Source organism: Camellia sinensis, chromosome 6 (genome assembly GCF_055761805.1).
Source record: "Camellia sinensis isolate YWXY chromosome 6, ASM5576180v1, whole genome shotgun sequence".
Taxonomy (NCBI): Eukaryota; Viridiplantae; Streptophyta; class Magnoliopsida; order Ericales; family Theaceae; genus Camellia; species Camellia sinensis.
The window spans coordinates 200,244,039-200,266,031 of NC_138966.1; the positions used below are offsets into that span (position 1 = coordinate 200,244,039).

A 21,993-nucleotide genomic window follows, 5' to 3' on the forward strand; every position below is an offset into this window, starting at 1 on the left:
AGATATGCTGAGCTCCATGATGGAGCCTCCAGTACAGGTAACAAATGACAGACATAATAAGTTCCATAATAGAACCTTCGATACCAGGTAACAGCTAACAGATATCACATGATACTAAGGATGCCACAAATACATGTCAGAATTTGGACAATTATTCATTATACAGAACATAACATTTCAGAAAACATATCTTATTTCATCATACAGAAAATAAATAAAGTTAAACGTAGCTTTACTAAATTATTACTCACAATTGGCTTCGGGTGCAGACAGATAGAGCAGACTAATCAAACGGTTTACAGCACGTGACCTAGGCTGCCCAATTGAGCTTCAATTAGTCAAAATCTTGAGTAATTCTCTAAATCTCCTAGTAATGGCCTTCTCTACTTCAAGTTTGGTCCCAAGTTCTTTAGTCTTTCACTCTCTCTCACATTGAGCTCAAAAGATGAGGGAATGAGGGTGTCAAAATGTGTAGGAAGAGTTAGGAGTGGCTTATATAGGCTTGCTTAGTGATAATTAATTAATTTGGCTTAAGCTAAGCAAAGTGGCATAATTAATCTAATTTAATCGTTCCGAATTGAATTTCAATTAAACCTACTATAAAATTCTAATTAACACAAAAACCAAGTCAATTTCTGAATCGGATGCCGATAAAGCGTTCAATTCGTAGGACAAAACATAAACATGAACAAATCTTTCTATGATAAACAGATATAAACACAAATAATGCAACTCATAGGCAATTAACGCAAAATTTCACTTTAATTGCTTATAATTACTTATTAAGCCTTCTTAGTCGTGAATTATACATTAATCATGGGTCGGGATCGCTACAAAAATAAAATTGTATAATGCTAATAAAATACAATCTATATTAAAAAGGGATGTTTTCTTAGATTAAAAAAAAAATTCTTAATGCAAAAATCACTGTAGCCAACTCCAGATCATGAGTCAGGTAACTCTTTTCATGCAGTCTCAACTGACGGGACGCATAGGCAATCACCCTGCCGGTTTGCATCAACACACATCCCAAACCTTTATAGGAAGCATTATTGTAAATGGTAAAGCCATCCGTGCCAGAGGGTAAAATGTAAATTGGTGTTGTCACAAGTCTTGTCTTTAATTCTTGAAAAGTTGTCTCTCTCTGAGCAGTCCACTCGAATGGTACCCCTTTTGTGTCAATTGAGTAAGTGGCAAAGCAATCTTTGAAAAATCCTTCACAAATCTACGATAGTACCCAACTAGGCCTAAGAAACTGTAAACTTCTGTCACATTTGTTGGTCTCGGCCAGTTTACAACAGTCTCTATCTTTTGTGGATCAATAGAAATATCTTCTTTTGTTATTACATGCCCCAGAAATGTTATACTATCTAGCCAAAATTCGCATTTCAACAACTTAGCATACAAGTTCTTCTCCCTCAATGTTTGAAGAGTAAGTCTTAAGTGGTGTTCGTGTTCCTCCTTGCTTTTAGAATAGATCAGAATGTCATCGATCAAGACCACAATGAACTCATCAAGAAATGGCTTAAAAACTCTGTTCATTAGATCCATAAAAGCAGCTGGTGCATTTGTAACCCCAAAAGGCATAACGAGGAATTTGTAATGACCGTATCTTGTTCGGAAAACAGTTTTCTCCACATCTTCAGCTTTAACTTTTAATTGATGATATCCAGACCGCAGGTCAATTTTAGAAAACACTTGTGCCCCTTGTAGCTGATCAAACAGATCATCAATACGTGGTAACGAATACTTATTCTTAATTGTCACCTTATTTAACTCTCGGTAGTCAATACAAAGCCTTAGGGTTCCATTCTTCTTCTTGACAAAGAACACTGGAGCACCCCATAGAGATGTACTAGCCTTGATAAATTTCTTAGTCAATAATTCTTGTAACCGAGTCTTCAACTCTTTTAACTCGGTAGTTGACATCCGGTATGGGGTCTTAGAAATCTATTGGGTACCTAGTACTATCTCAATAGTGAACTCAATTTCTCTGCCAATCAAGTTCTCGAGCAGATCATCTGGAAACACATCTGGGAATTCTTTCACCACAGGAATACTACTTACATCTAGTTTAGCAGTAGTTGGCACTATTAGTACCGAACATAGAAATCCCTTACATCCCTTATTAATCAATTTATTCGCTTTAATAGAGGAAATCAAATATGGGGGAGATATAACACTATTCCCGTTAAATATAAATTTAGGCCCTTCAGGTAAATGAAACACAACTTGTTTGGTTGAGCAATCAATTGTAGCACAATATTTTGCTAGCCAATCCATTCCCAAGATAACATTAAAATATGCAATGTCTAAAGGTAACAAATCCACATACAAATTTATGTCTCCAACAAGAATCTCACATGCAGGATGTATAGATGCACAAATCATAGTTCCTCTCGCCGGAGAGGTTACAACTAACACATAGTCCATTGGTTCCAAGGGTCTAAGTAGTTTTGGAGCAAAAGCATAGGACACAAAAGAATGTGTAGACCCTGAATCAATTAATACATGTGCATTTTGAGAACAGACAAGAAGAATAGCTGACACAACCGTCTCTGTTGTCTGCATATCACTCGGTACTAATGCAAAAACTCGTCCTTGCTTTAGAGTCCCGCAGCTGCTTTCAAATTTATCCTTGGTGCTGACACTGATGCAGTTGAGTGAACCCTAGACTGGCTTGTGCTTTGAGACACTAAAAGACAATCCTTAATCATATGGCTTGTTTTTCCACAACGAAAGCATGCACCAGAAATTCTGCGACAAACTCCCCTATGTCTCTTTCCACATTCTGTGCAAATGGGTGTATCAGTCCCTTGGCTTGAACTAGTAAATGATCTTGTATTCTGTCTTTTGTTCGGTGGAGTGTTGAAGTTGTTCTGACTCTTCTTGAAATTAGATCTCGGCCTTTTACCCTTTTAGTCAATTACCGGTGCCTTCGCTTGCTTTAGAACGGCAACCTTCGCCTCAGCTATAATGGATCTATCCAAAACATCAACATATTTTTCTAATTTGAGTACATTAACTCGATCAAGAACCTCAACGTCCAAACCGCCTTCAAACTTCCTGGCTTTCTTATATTTAGTGTCTACCATGTGTGGCGCGTGGCGCGTAGCACGCAAGCTCTGTAAATTTAGCTTCATACTCTGCTACTGTTATGGTACCCTGCTTTAACTGCTCAAATTATGTCACTTTGCGGTCTCTCACACACTATGGAAAATATTTTTCATAAAAAGCTTCTTTAAACTGTGCCCAAGTCATAGCAGTTTGTTGGTCCCGGACAAGCATCCGCCATCTTCTCATTTCTTCTTGCATGGTAAAAGTTGCTAACAGAACCTTCTGTTCTTTAGTACATGGAAACACTTCAAATAAATTTTTAATCTCCAGAATCCAAGCTTCAGCTTTGAGCGGTTCAAGGCCTCCTGGAAAGGTAGGCAGTTTTAACTTATTAAACTTTTGTGTCAGGGTAATAATGTCACCGTTGTTGAGTGGCTCCACTAAAACTGGTGGCGGAGGACGCAGTGAAAAGGGTTGTCTCGATTGTTGTCTTAGTGCTTCCGTCAACAACTCCGCCATTCGCTTTAACCGATCAATTCTTGCGTCAGAAGTTTCAGATGTCTCTGCAGGTCTTGTTTCTTCCATTGCTATATATAAACAGAGTGATAATAAACATAGAACACATAAGGTTTATACATGCATTATTACCATATAGGCACATCAAATAAACCACACACACTCACACATACAGCTAATATGCCCTACCTCCTCTTCTAAGACATCCTATAGCTCACTTAGACGCGTGTGTGCAGTATAACTCGTGCTCTGATACCACTCTGTCATGACCCAGGACCGCCACTATAGGTTTAGTATCGTGACCAGCTAGTAATCCGCGATTATCGAAGGCCTAACTGAACTAAGCAAATAAACGGGGCTAGCGGAAGCTATTATATTAAAAAACAATACGTCCAATGAGCTGTGAATACACGTGACACAAAAGACGTTGCTTTAGTTATGTATACATTCATGCATAAGTGTATCATGTTACCACAAGTTTGTCAAAAGACAGTAAAAAGCGAAAAGTCACTCCCATCGAAAACAAAAATAATGCCAGAGACAACCGATCAAAATACATGAGCGAGTTACAAAAGGGTGCACACTGGCCACCTCAAAACTCAGACAAATGGGAACCTCGCAGTGAGACACAGAAGTTAGCTTGACAAAAATCAAAACAAGGTTGATGCCACTATGTCCTTTCTTGAGCCAGGTCACCTACATAACATATCAAAATATAAGTTAGAGCCCAATGAATAATAAGAGATTCTGAACGATAATGATAATGTAAAATAAAACACATACTGAGCAGATTCGTATGACATTTGAGAAGCATAACATATCATGTAGAATATCTAAAAGCAAGAAATACAGGTGGTCTAGAAGACCGAGCAGACGGTCATGAAGACCGGACAGGCGGTCATGAAGACCGAACAGACGACCATGAAGAGTGAAGATCAATTATGATAGCTAACTCCATATTAAACAAGAGTTCCATAAAGTGGAACTGACAAATCTGCAATCATTTAAAGGGTGCCAGGATTGCCAGAGTAAACAATGAAAATAGTGATAGAATTATCATTTATTAACATAAGAAACTTTCGGAGTAATGCGTAAAGTTGAAGCAGAGATAAGGTAATTGAAATTTAACATATTTGTATAACAATGTTACTCACAGTTAGTTCCGTGTTGCAGATGACTAGAACGAGGTGTTTGACCTACACAAACAAATATAAGTGTTGTTCACTTAATTTACTAAACACCTAACTAGTTAATTCCATGACTTGGGAATTGATTGGTTAAAATACAGTTTACTCTTGTTAAATGCTCATACCATACAAATGGACCTCAACTATGGGTGTGAAACACGCTAACGGAGGTCCGAAAGTGGGGTAAATAACACAAAAAAGTGGAACTGACACCACCAAACAGCCGCACGTGCGGAGGTCCTTGGCTGCACTGCGGGACCCTCTCCAAACATGCGTCGCACATGCGCCATCAGGTGCTTTTTAAGCAAAGTGTTCCCCAACATTCCCTTGTTTTCCGCACGTGCAGGCCTACCTGCTGCACGTGCGCCAGTGCACTCCCGGACGTGCAAGCTCCCTTGCCGCACGTGCAGTTCTGGGTGTTCCAGAAACGAGTTTTTGCACTGTTTTTGGAGCTTCAAACCATCAAAAATCAAACCCAAATTCACTCAAATCAAGGACCAAAAATTAAGAAACATGGTATGAAAACAATTACCAAGAATAGGGCTAAAAAATCATGCGTCAAATCCCTTAATCTCATAAACACTTAAAGATTTAAGAGGGAATGCACGTGGTAATTCCATGTCTTAACAAAACCATAGAAAATTCATATAAAACCATAGGAATGAGCAAGGTTATGGAATACATGCAAGGTTATGGGAAAATCCCTCTCATTAGGGTTTCTAGCTCAACTTACACCACTCAATCCCTCATCCACTCCTAAAGCTCCATAAATTCAAGATGAAAATTAATCTCATGCAAGAAATTAGGAGGAAATTTTACCTTAATGTGTTAATTGATGAAGTTGTCTCATTTCCTCTCATTCTTCTTCTTGATCACTCACCCAAGCTCAACTTTAGAATACTCTCTCACTCTCTCAGATTATGTCTCTCTCTCTTTCCTTCTAATTGGAGTCACATATACATATATCTAGATATTTAATTTGCCTATCTAACTTACCTATCTTAAAGTAAGTAACTTAGAGTTTCATAATTTGACTTACCTAGTTAATTTATTAAAGCACTACTTCATCTAATTAAGGTGAATCAACTCTATCCACTTCGTCCAGTAATTAATTTATAACTCTACAATTTAACACACAATGCATAATAATAGACATATAAGGCACAAATAAATGCATAATTCAGATTAATCATGAAAGTAACAGCTAAGGAAAAGGCTGGTGTTACAATCAGCTTGGGCAAATGTGAGCAAAATCAGCTCAGAACAAGCGAACTGTTTCCACAGCAGGCTAAGGCAGCTTGGTTTTAGTGAAGTCAGCCCGATCTTGTGCCCTAATTTTTTGCACGGTGGACCATCGCAGCTAAGGCCGAACTGCCCTTAGCACTCAGTAGTTTAATACTTTAATACAAAAACATATAATACAAAATAAAGATGTGGCTATTTTCCATTACACATCATATATTACATATAGTGACAAAAGGCCAAGTTTCAAATAAAAAAGGAAAAATGATTACATTTCAAAAGTAAAATAACTTGAGGTTGGCCGCATTCCATGGCCTTGGTATGGCTTTGCTGTCCAAGTCTTCCAGATGGTATGCCCTTTTGCCGACTAGGCTTACTATCTCGTACGACCCTTCCCAATTTGCACCTAATTTACCTTCTCTAGGGACCAGTGTGTTGCCCATCACCTTCCTCAAGACCTAGTCCCCAACTTTGAACAGACGTGGATGCACAGTTTTGTTGTATTTCTTGGAGAGCTCTTGTTGATAGGCCGCAATGTGGATTAGTGTTCGTTCCCCTTTTTCTTCAGCCAGGTCCAACTCCAAGGCAATAGCTTCACCATTCAAGTCAGGCTCAAAGTTTTTAGATCGGATGGTTAGCATGTTGATCTCCAGGGGTATGACTGCCTCCATACCATAAGCCATGGCGAATGGAGTTTTCCCGATCAAGCGCCTTGAGGTAGTTCGGTATGCTCAAAGTACGTTAGGGAGTTCTTCAGCCCACCTCTCTTTGGCCTTCTCCAGCCGTTTTTTCAACTCGTCCAAGATAATCTTGTTTGAAACCTTAGCTTGACCATTTGACTGAGGGTAGGCCGGTGTGGAATTGTAGAACTCAATCTTCAACTCTTCGCAAAATCCACGGAAAAGTTTCCATCAAATTTCGTGCCGTTATTCGAGATAAGGGCCCTTAGGACACCAAATCGAGTGATGACATTCTGTCAGATGAACTTTTTTACATCTTTCTCCTTGATGGTGACAACGGTTCAGCTTCCACCTATTTGGTGAAATAATTAATAACGGCGATGAAGAACTTGTGGTTGCCCAAAGTCGTTGGGAGCGGTCCCACAACGTCCAACCCCCAAAGTGCAAATGGCCATGGGCTAGTCGGGGGGAGTAACTCTCTAGCTAGCTAGTGGATTTAGTGAGCGAATTTTTGGCATTTCTCGCATTTGCAAACATATTTTTGTGCGTCAGCCTACATGCACGGCCACTAATAGCCTTGAGAAATGGCTTAGTATGCTAGTGATCTGCCACCAATGTGGCTACCACACATTTTTTGTGAATTTCAAAGAGGAAAGCTTCAACCTTGCTGGGGTGGACACATTTTAGGTATGATCTAGTGAAGGACTTCTTGTATAAGGCGTCGGATGGAGAGAGCCAAAACCACTCAGACTTGGTTCTTATCTTGTTGGCTTCTTTCTTCTCAGTGGGCAGGACTCGATCTTTCAGGAAGGTGATGATTGGATCCATCCAAGATGGTCCTAAGTCGGCGTAGAGTACCTCGGGCACCTCTCTAGTTCTTTGATGCATGGTTGGGGCAAGAATTCAATCATCAAAGGATTTGGAAAGGTGGTTTGCATAGACACTAGGCCGGCCAATTCGTCAGCTTGACTATTCTCTTCGTGGTTGATTTGTTCCATTCTTATCGTAGCAGCGTGTACCAACACTTGATACTTGGTTATCCTTTCATCCTTGGCCTCATACTTTCCAAAGACCTGATTAACGACCGGTTTGGAGTCGTTGAATACCATGAGCTCTGATGCCTTCATTCGTAGAGTGCTCTTCAGGCTGACAAGAAGGGCTTCGTATTCTGCCTCATTGTTGGACACTGGGAATCCAAGCATGATTGCGTACTTAATGGTCAGTCCATCTGGCGAGGTCAACACTACCCCCAGCCTGGCGCCATGTCTGTTGGAAGCCCCATCTACGAAGAGCTTCTACATCTCACCAATGAACAATTTCTAGTAGTTGAAGGGGTTTTGAGAGTTTCTTAAGTCCGAGGTACTGGTCAGTTCGGCCATATGCTTTCCTGCATTTTCACCCAACTTGTCATTCGGCAAATTGGCCGGCTTCTCCTCTGCTAGCCCGGTATTATCTTGTCGTTCTATTGGTTATTCCTCACCCCTTTTTTTTGTCATTGAAACTGTAGGTTGTGCTAAGTTCGCACTAGCCAAATCAATAGAACAAACAAGGTGAGTGCCAAGGGCAAATTCTGCTACAAAGTCGGCAAGGGCTTGAGCTTTGATAGCTATGCACGGATGGAACTTGATGTCGTACTGCCCCAGCTCTACTGCCCATTTCAAAATTCTACCCGTGAAATTCGCTTTCTCAAAGAGCACCTTGAGGGAAAATTCGATCAGTAGCACTATTGTATGGGCATGGAAATAGTTTGCCAACTTCCTAGAGGCCATCACAAGAGCTAGGGCCAACTTCTCTAACGGCAGATACCTTGATTCGGCTGGAAGTAGTGTTTTGCTAACATAGAAGATAAGGAGATGTTGAATTCCCTCAGCCTGGACAAGCACCGCGCTTACTGCATACTGTGATATAGCCAAGTACAGGTAGAGCTCTTCGCCTGGCTGTGGAGTGACCAGGATAGGGGCGAAAAAGAGATATGCCTTGAGGTCTGCCAAAGCGTGGTCACACTCCGCGTCCCAAAAAAACTTGGCTTTCAAAGTCTTAAAAAAGGGCCTGCAACGATCTGATGACCGGTTAATAAATATGTTCAGCGCGACTACCATTTCGACAAGATGTTGCGCGTCCTTTGTGAAATTTGGTCATTCAAACTCTTGAATTTCCTTGATCTGTGAAGGGTCGATTTCGATTCCTCGGTGGGTGATTTCCAGTTCCCACTCCGAAAGCACACTTGGAGGCATTCAAGCATAGCTTGTGGTGTTTGAGTACAACGAACATCTCTGCTAAGTCGGCAAGGTGTTGGGATTTCTCTTTGCTCTTTACTACCATATCATTAATATAGGCCTCCATAGTACGGCCAAGAAGATGGGTGAACATTTTGGTCATCATCCTTTGAAAAGTTACCTCATCATTTTTAAGACCAAATGGCATGACCTTATAGCAGTAAGCTTCTTGGAGTGGTAAATAAAGTGATCTCTCGGTCTGGTTCATACATGGCGATTTGATGGTAGCCACGATATGCGTCTAGGAAGCTAAACCTTTGATTGCCAATGGTAAGATCTACCAAGTAGTCGATTCTTGGGAGGGAGAAGCTATCCTTGGGACAGACGCGGTTGACTATTTTGTAATCAATGCACACTCGCCATTTTTCATTTTTTTTTCGGCACCACTACTGTGTTAGAAATCCATTTGGGGTAGTGCACTTCTTTAATTACCCCAGCCTCCAGCAAGTTTTTGACCTCCTCCGCCATTACTTCGGCAAGGTGCAAAGCCGAGCGTTGGGTTCTCTGGATGATTGTCAGAGTGTTGGGAAAGACATTCAACTGATAACAAATGAAGCTTGGGTCAATGCCAAGCATATCGTAAGGCATCCACATGAAAACTTCAATATTGGAGACTGGAAAGTTGACATAGTCCAACCGCTCAATGCTGGATAATGATGAGCCTAAGAGAAAGAATTGGTTCAGATCATTCTCATCAATCCGAACCTCCACCAAGTCTTCAACCGATTTTTCTTCAACTTTTTTCCCCACATCTTTTAGGACTTCTTTTCCTTCTGGCTCTTCTATCATTTGGACAAAGCTTTTAGCGGCCCGGCTGCCATTCACTACGACAAATCATTGTTTTTCCATCATTTGGTCCACCTAGACCTCTTCAATTTGCCCGTTTGGAGAAGGAAAGCGCATGACTTGGTGATAAGTCGATGCTACTGCTTACATGCCATGTAGCCAAGCCCTCTCCAAGATCAGATTGTAAGTCGATAGGACTTTTAATACCTATAGGCACCCCATTTTTGACCGTCCTCAAGACTCGGATGTCATCGCTTGTGCACTTGATGATTATGATTGCATGTGCTCATTTAAGTGCCCGAAGTTCTCGGTGAAATGCCTTGTCTTTGAGCTTTTAAACCCTGTTCATTCTATGCCTTGTTTTGGACCAAAACCTTCAAGCCTGCAATTCCTAGTGGCCAGCTAGCCACTGTTTGAAACTATCGGCCACCAATTATGCTTTGCCGGCCAATGGTGGTGGCCTGCCGGCCATCAGTGTTTTTTTTTTTTTTAGATATTTTGTTGACAGTTGTGCCAGCTATTACCACAATTGGCTGCATCTCCCTACACGTATATGGAGGGATATATCTCAGCCAAGTGCATGTTTTTCTATATACAGGGAGTCTCCTCTCCCATTTTTGAAGGTTAGAATTTTTGGAGCAAAAATTCTCTCTCTCTCTCTTGCAAGTTTTGTATAGTAGCTTAGATACACCACACTTTTGCTTACACCTCCTTAACCAAAGTGATCCATCTTTGAGCCGAGGTTCCTTAAGGCCTTCTAGGAGCTCTAGAAGGTGGTTTTGGCTTGAATTATTTTCTAAAGTTGGTCTTCCTTTCAAGAGGTATAACACTTTCCTTTTTAACTTACTTTGCATAGTTGTTTTCTTATCTTTTTCCCACTGATTTTGGGCTGTTTTTGGGTTATAAAAACTCTGTTTTTGTGGGCTGAAATTGGTCGTTGTAAGCCATTTAAAGGTAGGGGGTGGTTCACCCATCTTTCTTCCTTATTTGTAAGGTCTTTCCACCTTTGTTTTCCACTTTCAAACCATCTTTTTTTGGGGCTTTTGAATACTGAATTTCAGAGTAATTTCAGTGGTAAAAATCATGTTTTGAAGTCTAAATTTGGAGGGGTTAGCCTCCTCTCCTTATGCCATGTTTGCTAGCCTAGTTAGCTCTATGTGTTAGCTTATTTTTCTAGCATTTTATAAGTTAATTCCAGCATGTTTTAACCTCTGTTTTGAACTGTCTTGCCTCTGTTTTTGGCTGGTTGTTGTATTTGAGTCTTGTTTTGCATGCTTCTAGTGTAAGTGTCCTCACAAGTTTGGTATTTTAGGCCTTTAGACACCACTTGTTTGAGTTGATTGCATATTTTAGTGCTTTTCTCACTTAATTTCAGCAAGCTTAACCTCTACAACCTCCCTCGTTTCTTGGTTTTTTTATTTGCTTTAAGAGTTATGTCAACCTTAGGATTGTTTAAGCTCGAGATTGAGGTCCATACTTAATGGTTTAACCCTCTTTTGGGGATTCATTATCAACGGCATGACATCCCTTTCTTGCCTTAAACTACTCCTCATTTGACATTTCCTTCTCTTTTAGAGGACTTAACTCACTAATGGACTTAATTGGAATGAAAAGGTAATTAAAATGAGTAACTAAAATTGTGCAAAGATAAGAATTTGATTGTGTTTCGGTGTGTTCAATCGGACGTTAATTGAACACAAAGAAAATTAGGACATTTCATACTCAAAGTGATGAAATGCGCCAACTTTCCTAGGTCTCTATTACCCTTGATCATGCATGATAGGGTGAAGGTTGTGGGTCTTGTTTGCGTATTTATTAACTTGTACATCTTGGTTCTTTAGCTATCATGCAATGAAATTGCTTGATTTATGGTTTTTGAACCAAGTGTATCACTCATTTGAGCATGTTTTGATGATAAGGAGAGATACACAGTATAAAAAACCTGTGAGAATATGCTCTCTTTGCTCTTTGTTGCAGCAAGAAATGGTGCATCATCAGTGGCCGGTTGCCACTGTTCCTGGCCTGCAGGCCATCAGTGTTGGACAGCAACTGCATATTGATGGCCGGCCGGCCACCACTTTTGGCCTGCCGGCCACCAATGAAAATTGAGCAGAGTATTGGTGAAGCAGAGCTGAGTTGGTCTGGAAGAGGAAAACTAGTGCAAAGGTTGTGTAATAGAGGCTTTCAGAAGCAAACAGTGGAAGTTCTTCAGGTGGAAACCGAGCATGCATTGGGCCTCCCTCGTTCCCGGGACTAGTTAATTAGTTTAATTATTAATTAGTTAGTCATAGTTGTGTTGTGGCTAATTAAAGCGTTGTAATTATTTAATTAGATTAGTTATTTAGTTAATTAATTCATGCTGTAATTAATTAGTTAACTAGTTTAATTAGTAGTTTTGTAATAATTAGTTAAGTAGTTTAGCTTAACTAGTTTATTTATTCGGATTCTCCTTCGCGAGAGTGCAATGTTATAATAATGTGTATGTCTTCCAACCCCATGTCTTTCTCCTTTTTATTTATCCGCTTTTGATGGTTAGATTAGGGGCATCACGTTTCAATTAGCATATTGCACATTTGCATCCATTCATTTGTCTTGCACACACCGAGGCTCAGTACATCATTCTAACTACATTGTTAGTTTAAATACTTCTTTGAATACGTGCTTAGACTGCATGTTATTTAATTGATTCATATACCATATTGGTAGTCAAGCCTATTAATTGCAAATAGCATGTGTTGCATTAGTCATATTGCATAGTTAGGGTCATGCATTATTCTAATTTTGTCATCTTTCTTTTGGCTTGAAGTACTAGGTGAGCCTTTACTCGCTTTAGCATATTACATGAATGTTGATGTTGCCATGTTTGGCATGCTTGCCATGAGGATAATTGTTTAAGTGCTAAACTGCTTGAATGCTTGTGGATGAAGGCTTGTTGCTCGAATTGGAATAATTTGAGTAATGTTCATATACAATCACTTTTTCAAGTGGTACATATTTTGAAACGATTTTCAAAACAAACATGAATCGAATGTTCTAATTTGAGCAAAATTAGTCTATACTTATGTGTGCGCATCACATAGTAATGCTAGCCTAATAACCATAATAATAGCATATAATGTACATAAAAATCATATCATGATTAGTAGAGGCCGATCTTTGATTGGGCAAACGGGGGTGCTCAAATGTATTCATGACCTTCCCCTCTCGTACCTAAGTTCCTGAGCCGAGACAATCTTGGTGATGATGGACATGTGGTCTTTGGCACGAGTCATGAGTTTCCTAAATTTCTCAAAAATATTTAGGTGGCGACTCTGTATCTGGAAAAGTATATTTTTGACATTTTTTATCCAAAATTAATTTTTCAAAAGATTTGTCGGATTTGAACTCTTTGGTGTTTATCAATTTGAATTACACTTGTGAGAATAGATTCAGAACCGCGGGAGTCTGAACTGTGGGGCTTATTTCGACCTTTCGAAAGGGAGTGCGAAAAAGTCGAGCTATAGTACCTAGAACTCTATCTGCTTTGTTACTGTCCCAGCTTTGACTGGAAAATGATCTTCCCGATCTGCCATTTCAGCTGTGAGTTAAAGCCAACCAAAGGAGACGTTGCGGGGCCAAGTCCTTGTCCTCCAATTTCATCTGCCTGAATACGTCATAGTACATGATCTCGACCAAACTGCCCTGGTTGATCAAAATTCCCTTGATGTCAAAATTCTTGACACGAAGCATTATTACCAAGGCATCGTTGTGTGGGATTTGAATTCTCTCCAAGTCTTTGCTGGAAAATGTCATGATGCCTTGTATCTCAGTCTTCCCTTTCTTTACGGCGGGCTAAACAGAGAGCACTTCCCTTATATGCTCGGCCTTCTTGATCATCTCCCTGAGTTCGCAAACTCACGCAAGCTCGATGATACCGTGAATAACATTGATCACTCATTGGGGTGCTGCGTCCAAGGCAGCAAGGCCATTTGGTTTGGCTTGTCCTTGCGAAGCGGCCCTCATGCCTCCATCTATGTACTAGTCTAAGTGCCCAGCCACAACTAACTCTTCTAAGTGTTGTTTCAACGGTACGCAGTCCTCTGTTCGGTGCGCCCTCTCTTCATGGAAGGTGCAGCAGTACCTTGAGTTGAAGCCCCTTTGTGTATCTCCCAATTTTGCTGGCCAACGGATGTATGGTTTGCATCGAATTTCACTGAGGATACGATAAATTGGGATCTTAAAGACTGTGGTGATGTCGGTTCATGCCTTCAACTTTCTCTTGGCACCTTCCTCTTCGTTACGAGGAGCGTTAGCCCGGTCATTCACACGGCCTTTGTTTCTGTCGTTGCGGATAGTACTGTGATGTTGTTCTCTAGCTTAGTTATTAGGGCAGTAATCCACCGGCCCCACCGAGTGAACCTTCCCAGCCACACGTCTGTTCGCCGCAACCAAGTTTTCCTTCTCGGTTATGGTGGTGGCAGCGACGGCATCATCCTCAACTTGGATGTGTTCATTTATTCACTGCATCAATGATTCCATGGTTATGAGCTGGTGCATCGTGAGCGAATCTTGCAGTCTATGTCTGACTGGCAAACCTTGCTTGTATTGGGCGACTGCCAAATTAGTGGGGTAATGCAGGATCTCGTTGTAAGTCTCCCAATACTTGGCATTGTGTGCCTTTAAAGAATCATCTGACTCCATCTTGATGCCCAGGAGGTGGTCGACCTCTTTGGGCTTTCGAGTGTTGGTCTTGAATCTAGTGACAAAGGCTTCCGTTAGCTGTTGCCACCCCTCGATACTCCCCTTCGGGAGCCTTTCGAACCATTTTATCCCTAGTTCTCCCAAACTCGCCGGGAATATTAGACACATCAAGGCGTCGTTACGACGATGGCCCACCATTACTTGTCGGTAATGACTAACATGCATGTACAGATCCGTCTTCCCATCATACAGCATGAACTTCGGTTGATGGAATCTAGTGGAGAGGGGTGTGCTTTCTATCTCTGGAGGGGGGTGGTGAGTCGTGCCAAGTCTCTGTCCACTGGTGCTGGAACCACCACTTTAGGCAGTGGCATGGCCACCTTTTCACTGTAACGAATTTGAGGGCTCAGCCTTTGCAACACCGGCACTCTTTGGGCCTTTCTGCGGCGTGCTCGCTCCTTCAGCACATCCCTTAAGTCCTCCGAATAGACGGAGTAAGAGTATCTCGATGTCGTCGACGGACGCGAGAGACGGTAGCTGCTGTCATGCGTGTGGGACCTCTTCACCAGTGGGTCGGAATCGCCAACTCCGTAGCTTTTGGTAATGGAGAGTGAGGGTGTCCCTCGTTGGTGATGACTGTCGAAGCGATGAGATTGGTTACGCTCACTGTGGTCACCCACTCTAACAACACCCTTTCTTTTGATTTGTCGTTTCAACGTCGCCATCTCAGCCGCCATCTTCTGAATTAGGGCGTCCTGGTCCCTGAGTTTGTGCTTCAGGCGCTGAATATGTGATTTTCCTTATCATCGGTGACCTTCAGGACTCTTTGAATGGTTAGTACTCCTCGCACATTTGTCTCGCACGTCCCTAGGCTGTCCTCTTGAGGAGGTATTCAGGCCCGCCATAGTCGGAATAGCAGGGGGGCCATCTCTTCTCCGGACTGACTCTGGAGTGATTCTATTGATGACGGACAGTAGTGTTTCATCGATGTTCGCCATGGAAGACAGTCAACAAGGCTAGTAGGACAAGGTTTATCTGTTAAAGGATTTTCCACAGACGGCGCCAATTGTACGGGGGAGAAATATTTGCCTTGCTTCGTATCTCCTTGCTACCAAGCTCATCTCACTCCGTTAAGACTCTATCGCACTGTGAGCAAAACAAAGGTGAGCTATCCGACGGGTGGGTTTGCCATAAAACCCTCCGACGGTTAAGTTAGCTTTCTAGGAGAAGAGAGAAGGCAGAGGCACTCTAGAAGGAGAGAGAGAGAGAATTCAAGATTACTTTAGGTTGCTTACCTTCAACGTGTGCCTCTTCCTCTTTTTCAAGGCTGACCATACAGCTTCAGAGATTGTGGGTGCACTACCTTTGTTATCCTTCTTGGACGGGCGGCTGTGTTCCTTTCTACTTTTCTTACACGTGTAGAGACCGAAACCACCAAACAGCGTTTGTCGCACCGCCAAATGGTATTTATGCATACCAGGAGTGGATTCTCCTCTTCTCGTCATTGGTCCATGTGGAATATTGAACCGAGCTATTACTTGGTTAAAACATAAACATCACATCGGACTGCTTAATGTTGAGCCGAACAAAACCGACCTATCAGCGCTGACCGAAGTCGGGCACGTTGTTCGGCATCTCGGCTATGCACTGAGGTCTCATGGACCGTCTGTCTTCACAATTACAGTCCGAACCGTTTACAGCTCGGCCCCCGCTGTGAGCTTGTTCGGCCAAGTCTAGCCCAACATCATAATCCGGGTGGGTCAAACTCGGTCTGACATCATGCTCCGTGAAGTCTTAGCTCGGCCCTAATACATCTCAGACGATCCTAATCCAGGGTTGCACCAAGTCTGGTCTAACACCATTGTTAAATTATTTTTATAAAAAATCAAAAAAAAAATAATTTCTATATTAAAAAAATATCTAAAACAAATATAAAAATTTTATTTTTTAAAATAACAGGTTGCAATTGCAAAAAATAAAAAATAAAAAAATGCACTGCTCTGGACGTCCAGGCAAACGACCGGATAAACTAAATTCGCTTATTATTTTCCTAATCACACGCTTTATCCCGCCAAGCTAATCCCCCTACTAAGGAGGATTACTAAACCGCTTGCACTATCAAGCCGCCCCCCAAATCATCACCCAACACGCTATGGATGGGCCCCATAACCATCCTAGTCTAGTCCGGCTGTTGAAGCGGCGAAATACACGTGACCAAATTGTTAATTAAAATGTTTTTCTGACATTATTGCAATTTTTTAATTGATTTAAATGAGTATTGCTATTTAAGTGTAAAAATTAAACTTACAATCAAAACTCACTGAAGTGACCCTCTATTGAATATCTAAGTCAACTCTATCTCTTTCTCATTTATTTTTTAATTATTAATCAATTATTTTATTGACATATCACTAAATCTAAAATATAAACTTGTATATTATTTTTTATTTTAAATAAATCTCAAAAGATATATTTATATTTATTTTTTATTTTTATCTCACTAGGGTCGGCCGACTCCATCACATTACAGCTTGTGGTCCCTCCAATTTCATGGCCCCTCCAATTTCATGGCTCAAAATACTACAAGTAACTTTCAAGGCTTATCAAAAATTGAAATATTGAGTATTGACTCTCGAAAAAAACAAGAAAGATTGAAAGGCATAGTGGACCCACTTGTCCCATGAAAGTGTGTTTTGTTTACTTTACTTTCCTTTTTATTTTATTTTTCTTTTTTTTTTGGTCCTTTTTATCTTTTTCCTCTTTTCTTTGTTAGGTGTCATGTGAAAATTGACATGGTTAGACACAGTAGTGGAGTGATGATTTTGCCTTGGGAGGGATAATATTAAATTAAGATTATAGTGATGTATAATTTTGATTCTTAATTGAGAGTAAAATAACTAAAAATGAACATAGTTTCATATTTAAAATTTTGAAGTTATGTTCAAGTTAGTTAGATTTTTTGTTTTATGTTTTTTATTTTTGATTGATTGTTTATTTATTATTAATATGATTTGCTATTTTAGTTTTGTGAACATGATGATCATTGAAATTTAAGATGCGATTACATAATATTATTAAAAATGAGAATGACAAAATTACATCAAAAAACACCCAAAGAAAAAAGAAAGTGGAAGAGAAAGACATGAGAGAAAAGAGAGAAATAATATAGAATTTAAAAGAAAATATTTTAGCAAAATTAAATATTTAGAGTGACAAATTGCAAGAATTTGTATTTTATTTTAATTAATGAATCATGTTATAATGAAACTAATGAATTATAATCATAATGAAAATCAATACACCATATAATTAATATAAATAAATATTTTCAAAAATAAGAGAGAGAAATCATAAATAAATAACATGAAAAATACAATCAATAACCAGATTGAGATATTTGAACCTCTAACCTCATAATGAAAATGTAAGAATTTTGACTAATAGATTAACCCTATTGGTTTTGCAAAGATTTTGTCAAATATATATAAATATATAAAATAAAAATAAAAATAAAACAAAATAGAAGATGAGATATCAAAAATTATGACATATTTTGAATTTTAAAAATTAATTATTTTTCAAATGGATGTAGAAAGGCAATTTTCAAAATTTGAGGGGGGCACGTGACCCTCGTGGTCCCAACGTGTCTTCGCTCCTGGTTAGACAACATGATTCTCTATGATTTAATAAAATATTATCTACATTATTGAATAATATGATAGAAAAAACTTTATAGGTTGATCATATCATATTGGGGAAAAAAAAAATTCCCTCTAAAAAAAAAATTCATTACTAAAGAGTCTTGTGACTGCATGACACATTAAAAAGATTCATTAATAAAACAGGGTAAGAGGTATTATCCTCAGAGCAACTAGTAATTTTTGAGAAAATTAAAAATCAGTGTAGAAGATTTGAAATAATTATACATACATAAAAGATATAATTTTTGTATAATAAAATCACAGCAAAAATTAGACTCCCAATCTTTTAATAAATTATGTTTTCACTTTCTCCCATCAGGTAATTTTTCCATAATTTTTGTGCCATAACATTTCATTTTCTCAATAAATAAGCTGTCCTTTTTCCTCAATAAATAAACTTCGGCATTTCTAATGTTGCAATATGTTTTTTTGACAAGTGTTAATTTTCTAAAGCAGAGAGTTGTCGAGGCATCATTATCGCACTCTTATGGTTGAAAAGTCCACTTGAAGGTTGCCATGGCTTCCCACTCCCAATTGTTTTCCAAAATTTGCCATCATCATTAATATTTTAATGGGATTATCATTCCTAATTTAATTACAAAAATAATTTTAGTTATATTTTCAATAATACTACGAAGTTAAAAAAAATTATAAAAAATGAATGAAAAATAAAAAATACTTGCTAACTTTGGGAACTCCTTATAATAATCAAAAAAATTAAATAAGTTAAAAAGTCAACAAATTATATAAAAAAGTCATAGATTTTTTATTTGCTTTCTACTTTTGTATGTTTTTTCGTAAAAATTTAAAAATTAATTTTTTTTCACCTCATAATTTAACTAAAAAATTAAAATATTATTAAAATATTCTATTTTCAAATTGATCCTAAAATAATTAAAAAATTAAAAAAAATCACTACCAAAAAATTTAATTTAATTTTTTAAATATTTTTACATATCTTTTTTAAAATATTAAAAAAAATAACTAAAATAGTTCTCAAAACAACCAAAAAACTTTATCTATTAATTTTTTGGGCAAATTACATATACACCCCTCGAGGTTTGGTTAAATTACAGATACCCCTGAGGTTTCGGAAATTACATCCCGCCCCCTGAAGTTTGTATTTTCATAACAATTTACCCCATGAGGTTTATATTTCATAACAAATTACCCCCTAATTTCTTATGCAAATATAGCATTCAGGGGAGAATTCGTAATTTCTCAAACCTCAGGGGGTATCTATAATTTAGCCAAACCTCGAGGGGTGTATATGTAATTTGCCCTAATTTTTTTGATTACAAGAGTCCATGATCAGAGGTCAAGAATCCTTCTTGTTATCTTACTGTCGGTAGTTATGATCCTCTATCGTAACATATATGTGCAATCGCATCAAAGTTTTACATCCCTATCATCACGGTGGCAGAATTCCCGCCTTTGGATAAGCGTTATCATCTTAATCACCACCATTCACCTTTCGATCAAAACCAAACGCTACAATATTTATTCATTTTTCCGACGGACACATATACATAATCATCTCCCATGCCTCTTGTCCTGACCCGTTAATTTGTCATCTAATCGTCCTATGTCCACAATTAAAATAGTTCAATATGTAAAATTGGTCGGAAAAATTATTTTTATAAAAAATAAATTAATCAGATATTAATAATTATTTAATTAGATTATATTTATATTAATAATTTGTTTTAAAAATTATACTTATTTCTAATACAAATATTATTTGATCAAGTTGGTATTATATCTGTCGAGGTCTTTGTAACTCACTGACATGTAATCACGTCTTAAGGTGCGGTAAGTAGAAGATCTGAGATTCGAACTAATAGATCAGCATCGGCTTCTTTAAATTGTAATCTAACTCCACTAACTCCACTAACATTCTACCTTTGACAAAAAGAAAAAGCTATTATATTGAATTAATGTGATTTTTTTTAAATAATTTACTTAATAAATTTTACACATTAAACGATTTAAATTAACAACAATGCTAAATTTACTGAATTTAGTGTTGTTCTAATTGTCGGAATTTATTCATACCAATTGTCTGAATGATAAGGTGATAATCACGATGGACAAGAATAAAATCAATTGTCTAGCAAATCGTCCAAAAAATTGTTCGATTGACACAAATTTAGTGGATGTTTGGAAAGTGAATTTTTTTGTAATATTTTTAGTTGTAGGATATTATTAGAGAATTTTTTTTGTGTGTGTTTAGAAAAATAGTTAAATTTTTTTATGATTGGATGTAATGTTTGTGAGAGAAAAAATGAAATTATTATGAGATTTGATGTGATATTTTGTTTGAATTTATTTTTTTGATTTTGTAACTAATTTATCTTTTAATAAAAAAAAACTCAAAACTTCCTTCCCAAACGACTATTCAAACAACAATAAATTCGATAGACAAATCATTTGAAATTGAGGAGGGCCAGAAACGGGACCACCATCAGCAAACAGTAGCCAAACCTATATCAATAGGACCACCACAAGCTAACAGGAGCCAAACCTATATTATTATGGCTTTTTTGAATAGAAGGTTAAAGAGTTATATTTTGATTAATTTATTTTGAATCTTAGGGCATTCATAATAGATGTGTCAAAATTATGTGTTAAAGTGCATGTTATATAACAAAAAATATTAAAAGTGAGACAAAAAAATATGTGTTAAGAGTTTGTTAATTTAGTGAGTGAATAGTGAATGAATAGTGGTACAATAGATGTATTAAGGGGTGTGTTAAATATATATATGTATATAATAAATAAAATAAATAAATAATTTAGTTTAATCAAAAATTTCAAGCCCAAAATTAAATTTCGAATCCAAAAAAAAATCCCAGCAAATAAAAAATAAAAAAAACTGCCGTTGACCAATCAACCGGTAAGACCAAAAAAACGCTCTCATTCGCTAGCTAAAACGCTCGCTGCAGATAACAAACAAGTTAACACAAGTTAACAATTGACAAATTTAACATACTGTAGAAATTTAATGTATAAAGAGAAATAGAGAATTGTATTATTGATTGATTTATATTGATATCTATTACAATGATTCATGATTCCTATATATAGAAGAGGGTGAGTGTGTAGTAGGTAAGGAGTAGGTGAAGTGGAGGTGGTAGTGGTGTAGTGGGTTAGGTTTAGTGGAGTAGGTTTAAGTGGGTGAAGTAGGTGGAGAGTAGGTGGATTTTAACAGCCCCCGCAAACTCAAGGGGGATAGGAACTAACCAACTTGAGTTTGGAGAGAGTAACAAAACAAGAAAATACATAAAAATAAAAGAGGATAAGAGACACTGTATGGTCGTGTCAGACCATTGGTGAAGACACTGGATGGTGGTGTCATAACGTTGTAGAGGACACTGTATGGGGGTGTCATAACCATGTAGAGGACACTGTATGGTGGTGTCATAACGGTGTAGAGGACACTGGATGGCGGTGTCAGACCGATGTAGAAGACAGTTTATGGGGTCATGTCGGACCGTTGTAGCAGACAATGTTGTGACAGTTGTGGTGACAGTTTACGGAGTCTTGCTGGACCCTTGTAGAAACTAACTGGAATCAATGTCGGGACAGTTTACAGAGTCTTGTCGGACCCATGAAGGAGCTAACCGGAATCAATGTCGGGACAGTTTACAGAGTCTTGTCGGACCCATGAAGGAGCTAACCGGAATCAATGTCGGGACAGTTTACAGAGTCTTGTCGGACCCTTAAAAAGTCGCACCCTCAAAAGGTGTGCCCAATCTTTCAAAAGGCGTGCCATCAAAAGGCGTGCCCAATCCATAAAAAGGCGTGCCATCAAAAGGCGTGCCATCAAAAGGCGCGCCCACTTCATCAAAAGACGTGCCCGACAGAA

General features: G+C 38.5%; 1 protein-coding gene across 1 annotated transcript; it reads right to left on the reverse strand.

The window, feature by feature from the left end:
• Positions 1-8,151: 8,151 nt before the first annotated feature.
• LOC145793995 (uncharacterized) lies at positions 8,152-8,781 on the reverse strand. The gene has a single exon (XM_082876914.1). The coding sequence runs from the start codon at positions 8,779-8,781 to the stop codon at positions 8,152-8,154; it is 630 nt and encodes a 209-aa protein (XP_082733040.1).
• Positions 8,782-21,993: the final 13,212 nt, after the last annotated feature.

Coding starts and splice junctions, on each gene's coding strand:
- LOC145793995 (XM_082876914.1), bottom strand. CDS start 8,781: ATGGTAGTCGCGCTGAACATATTTATTAACCGGTCATCAGATCGTTGC.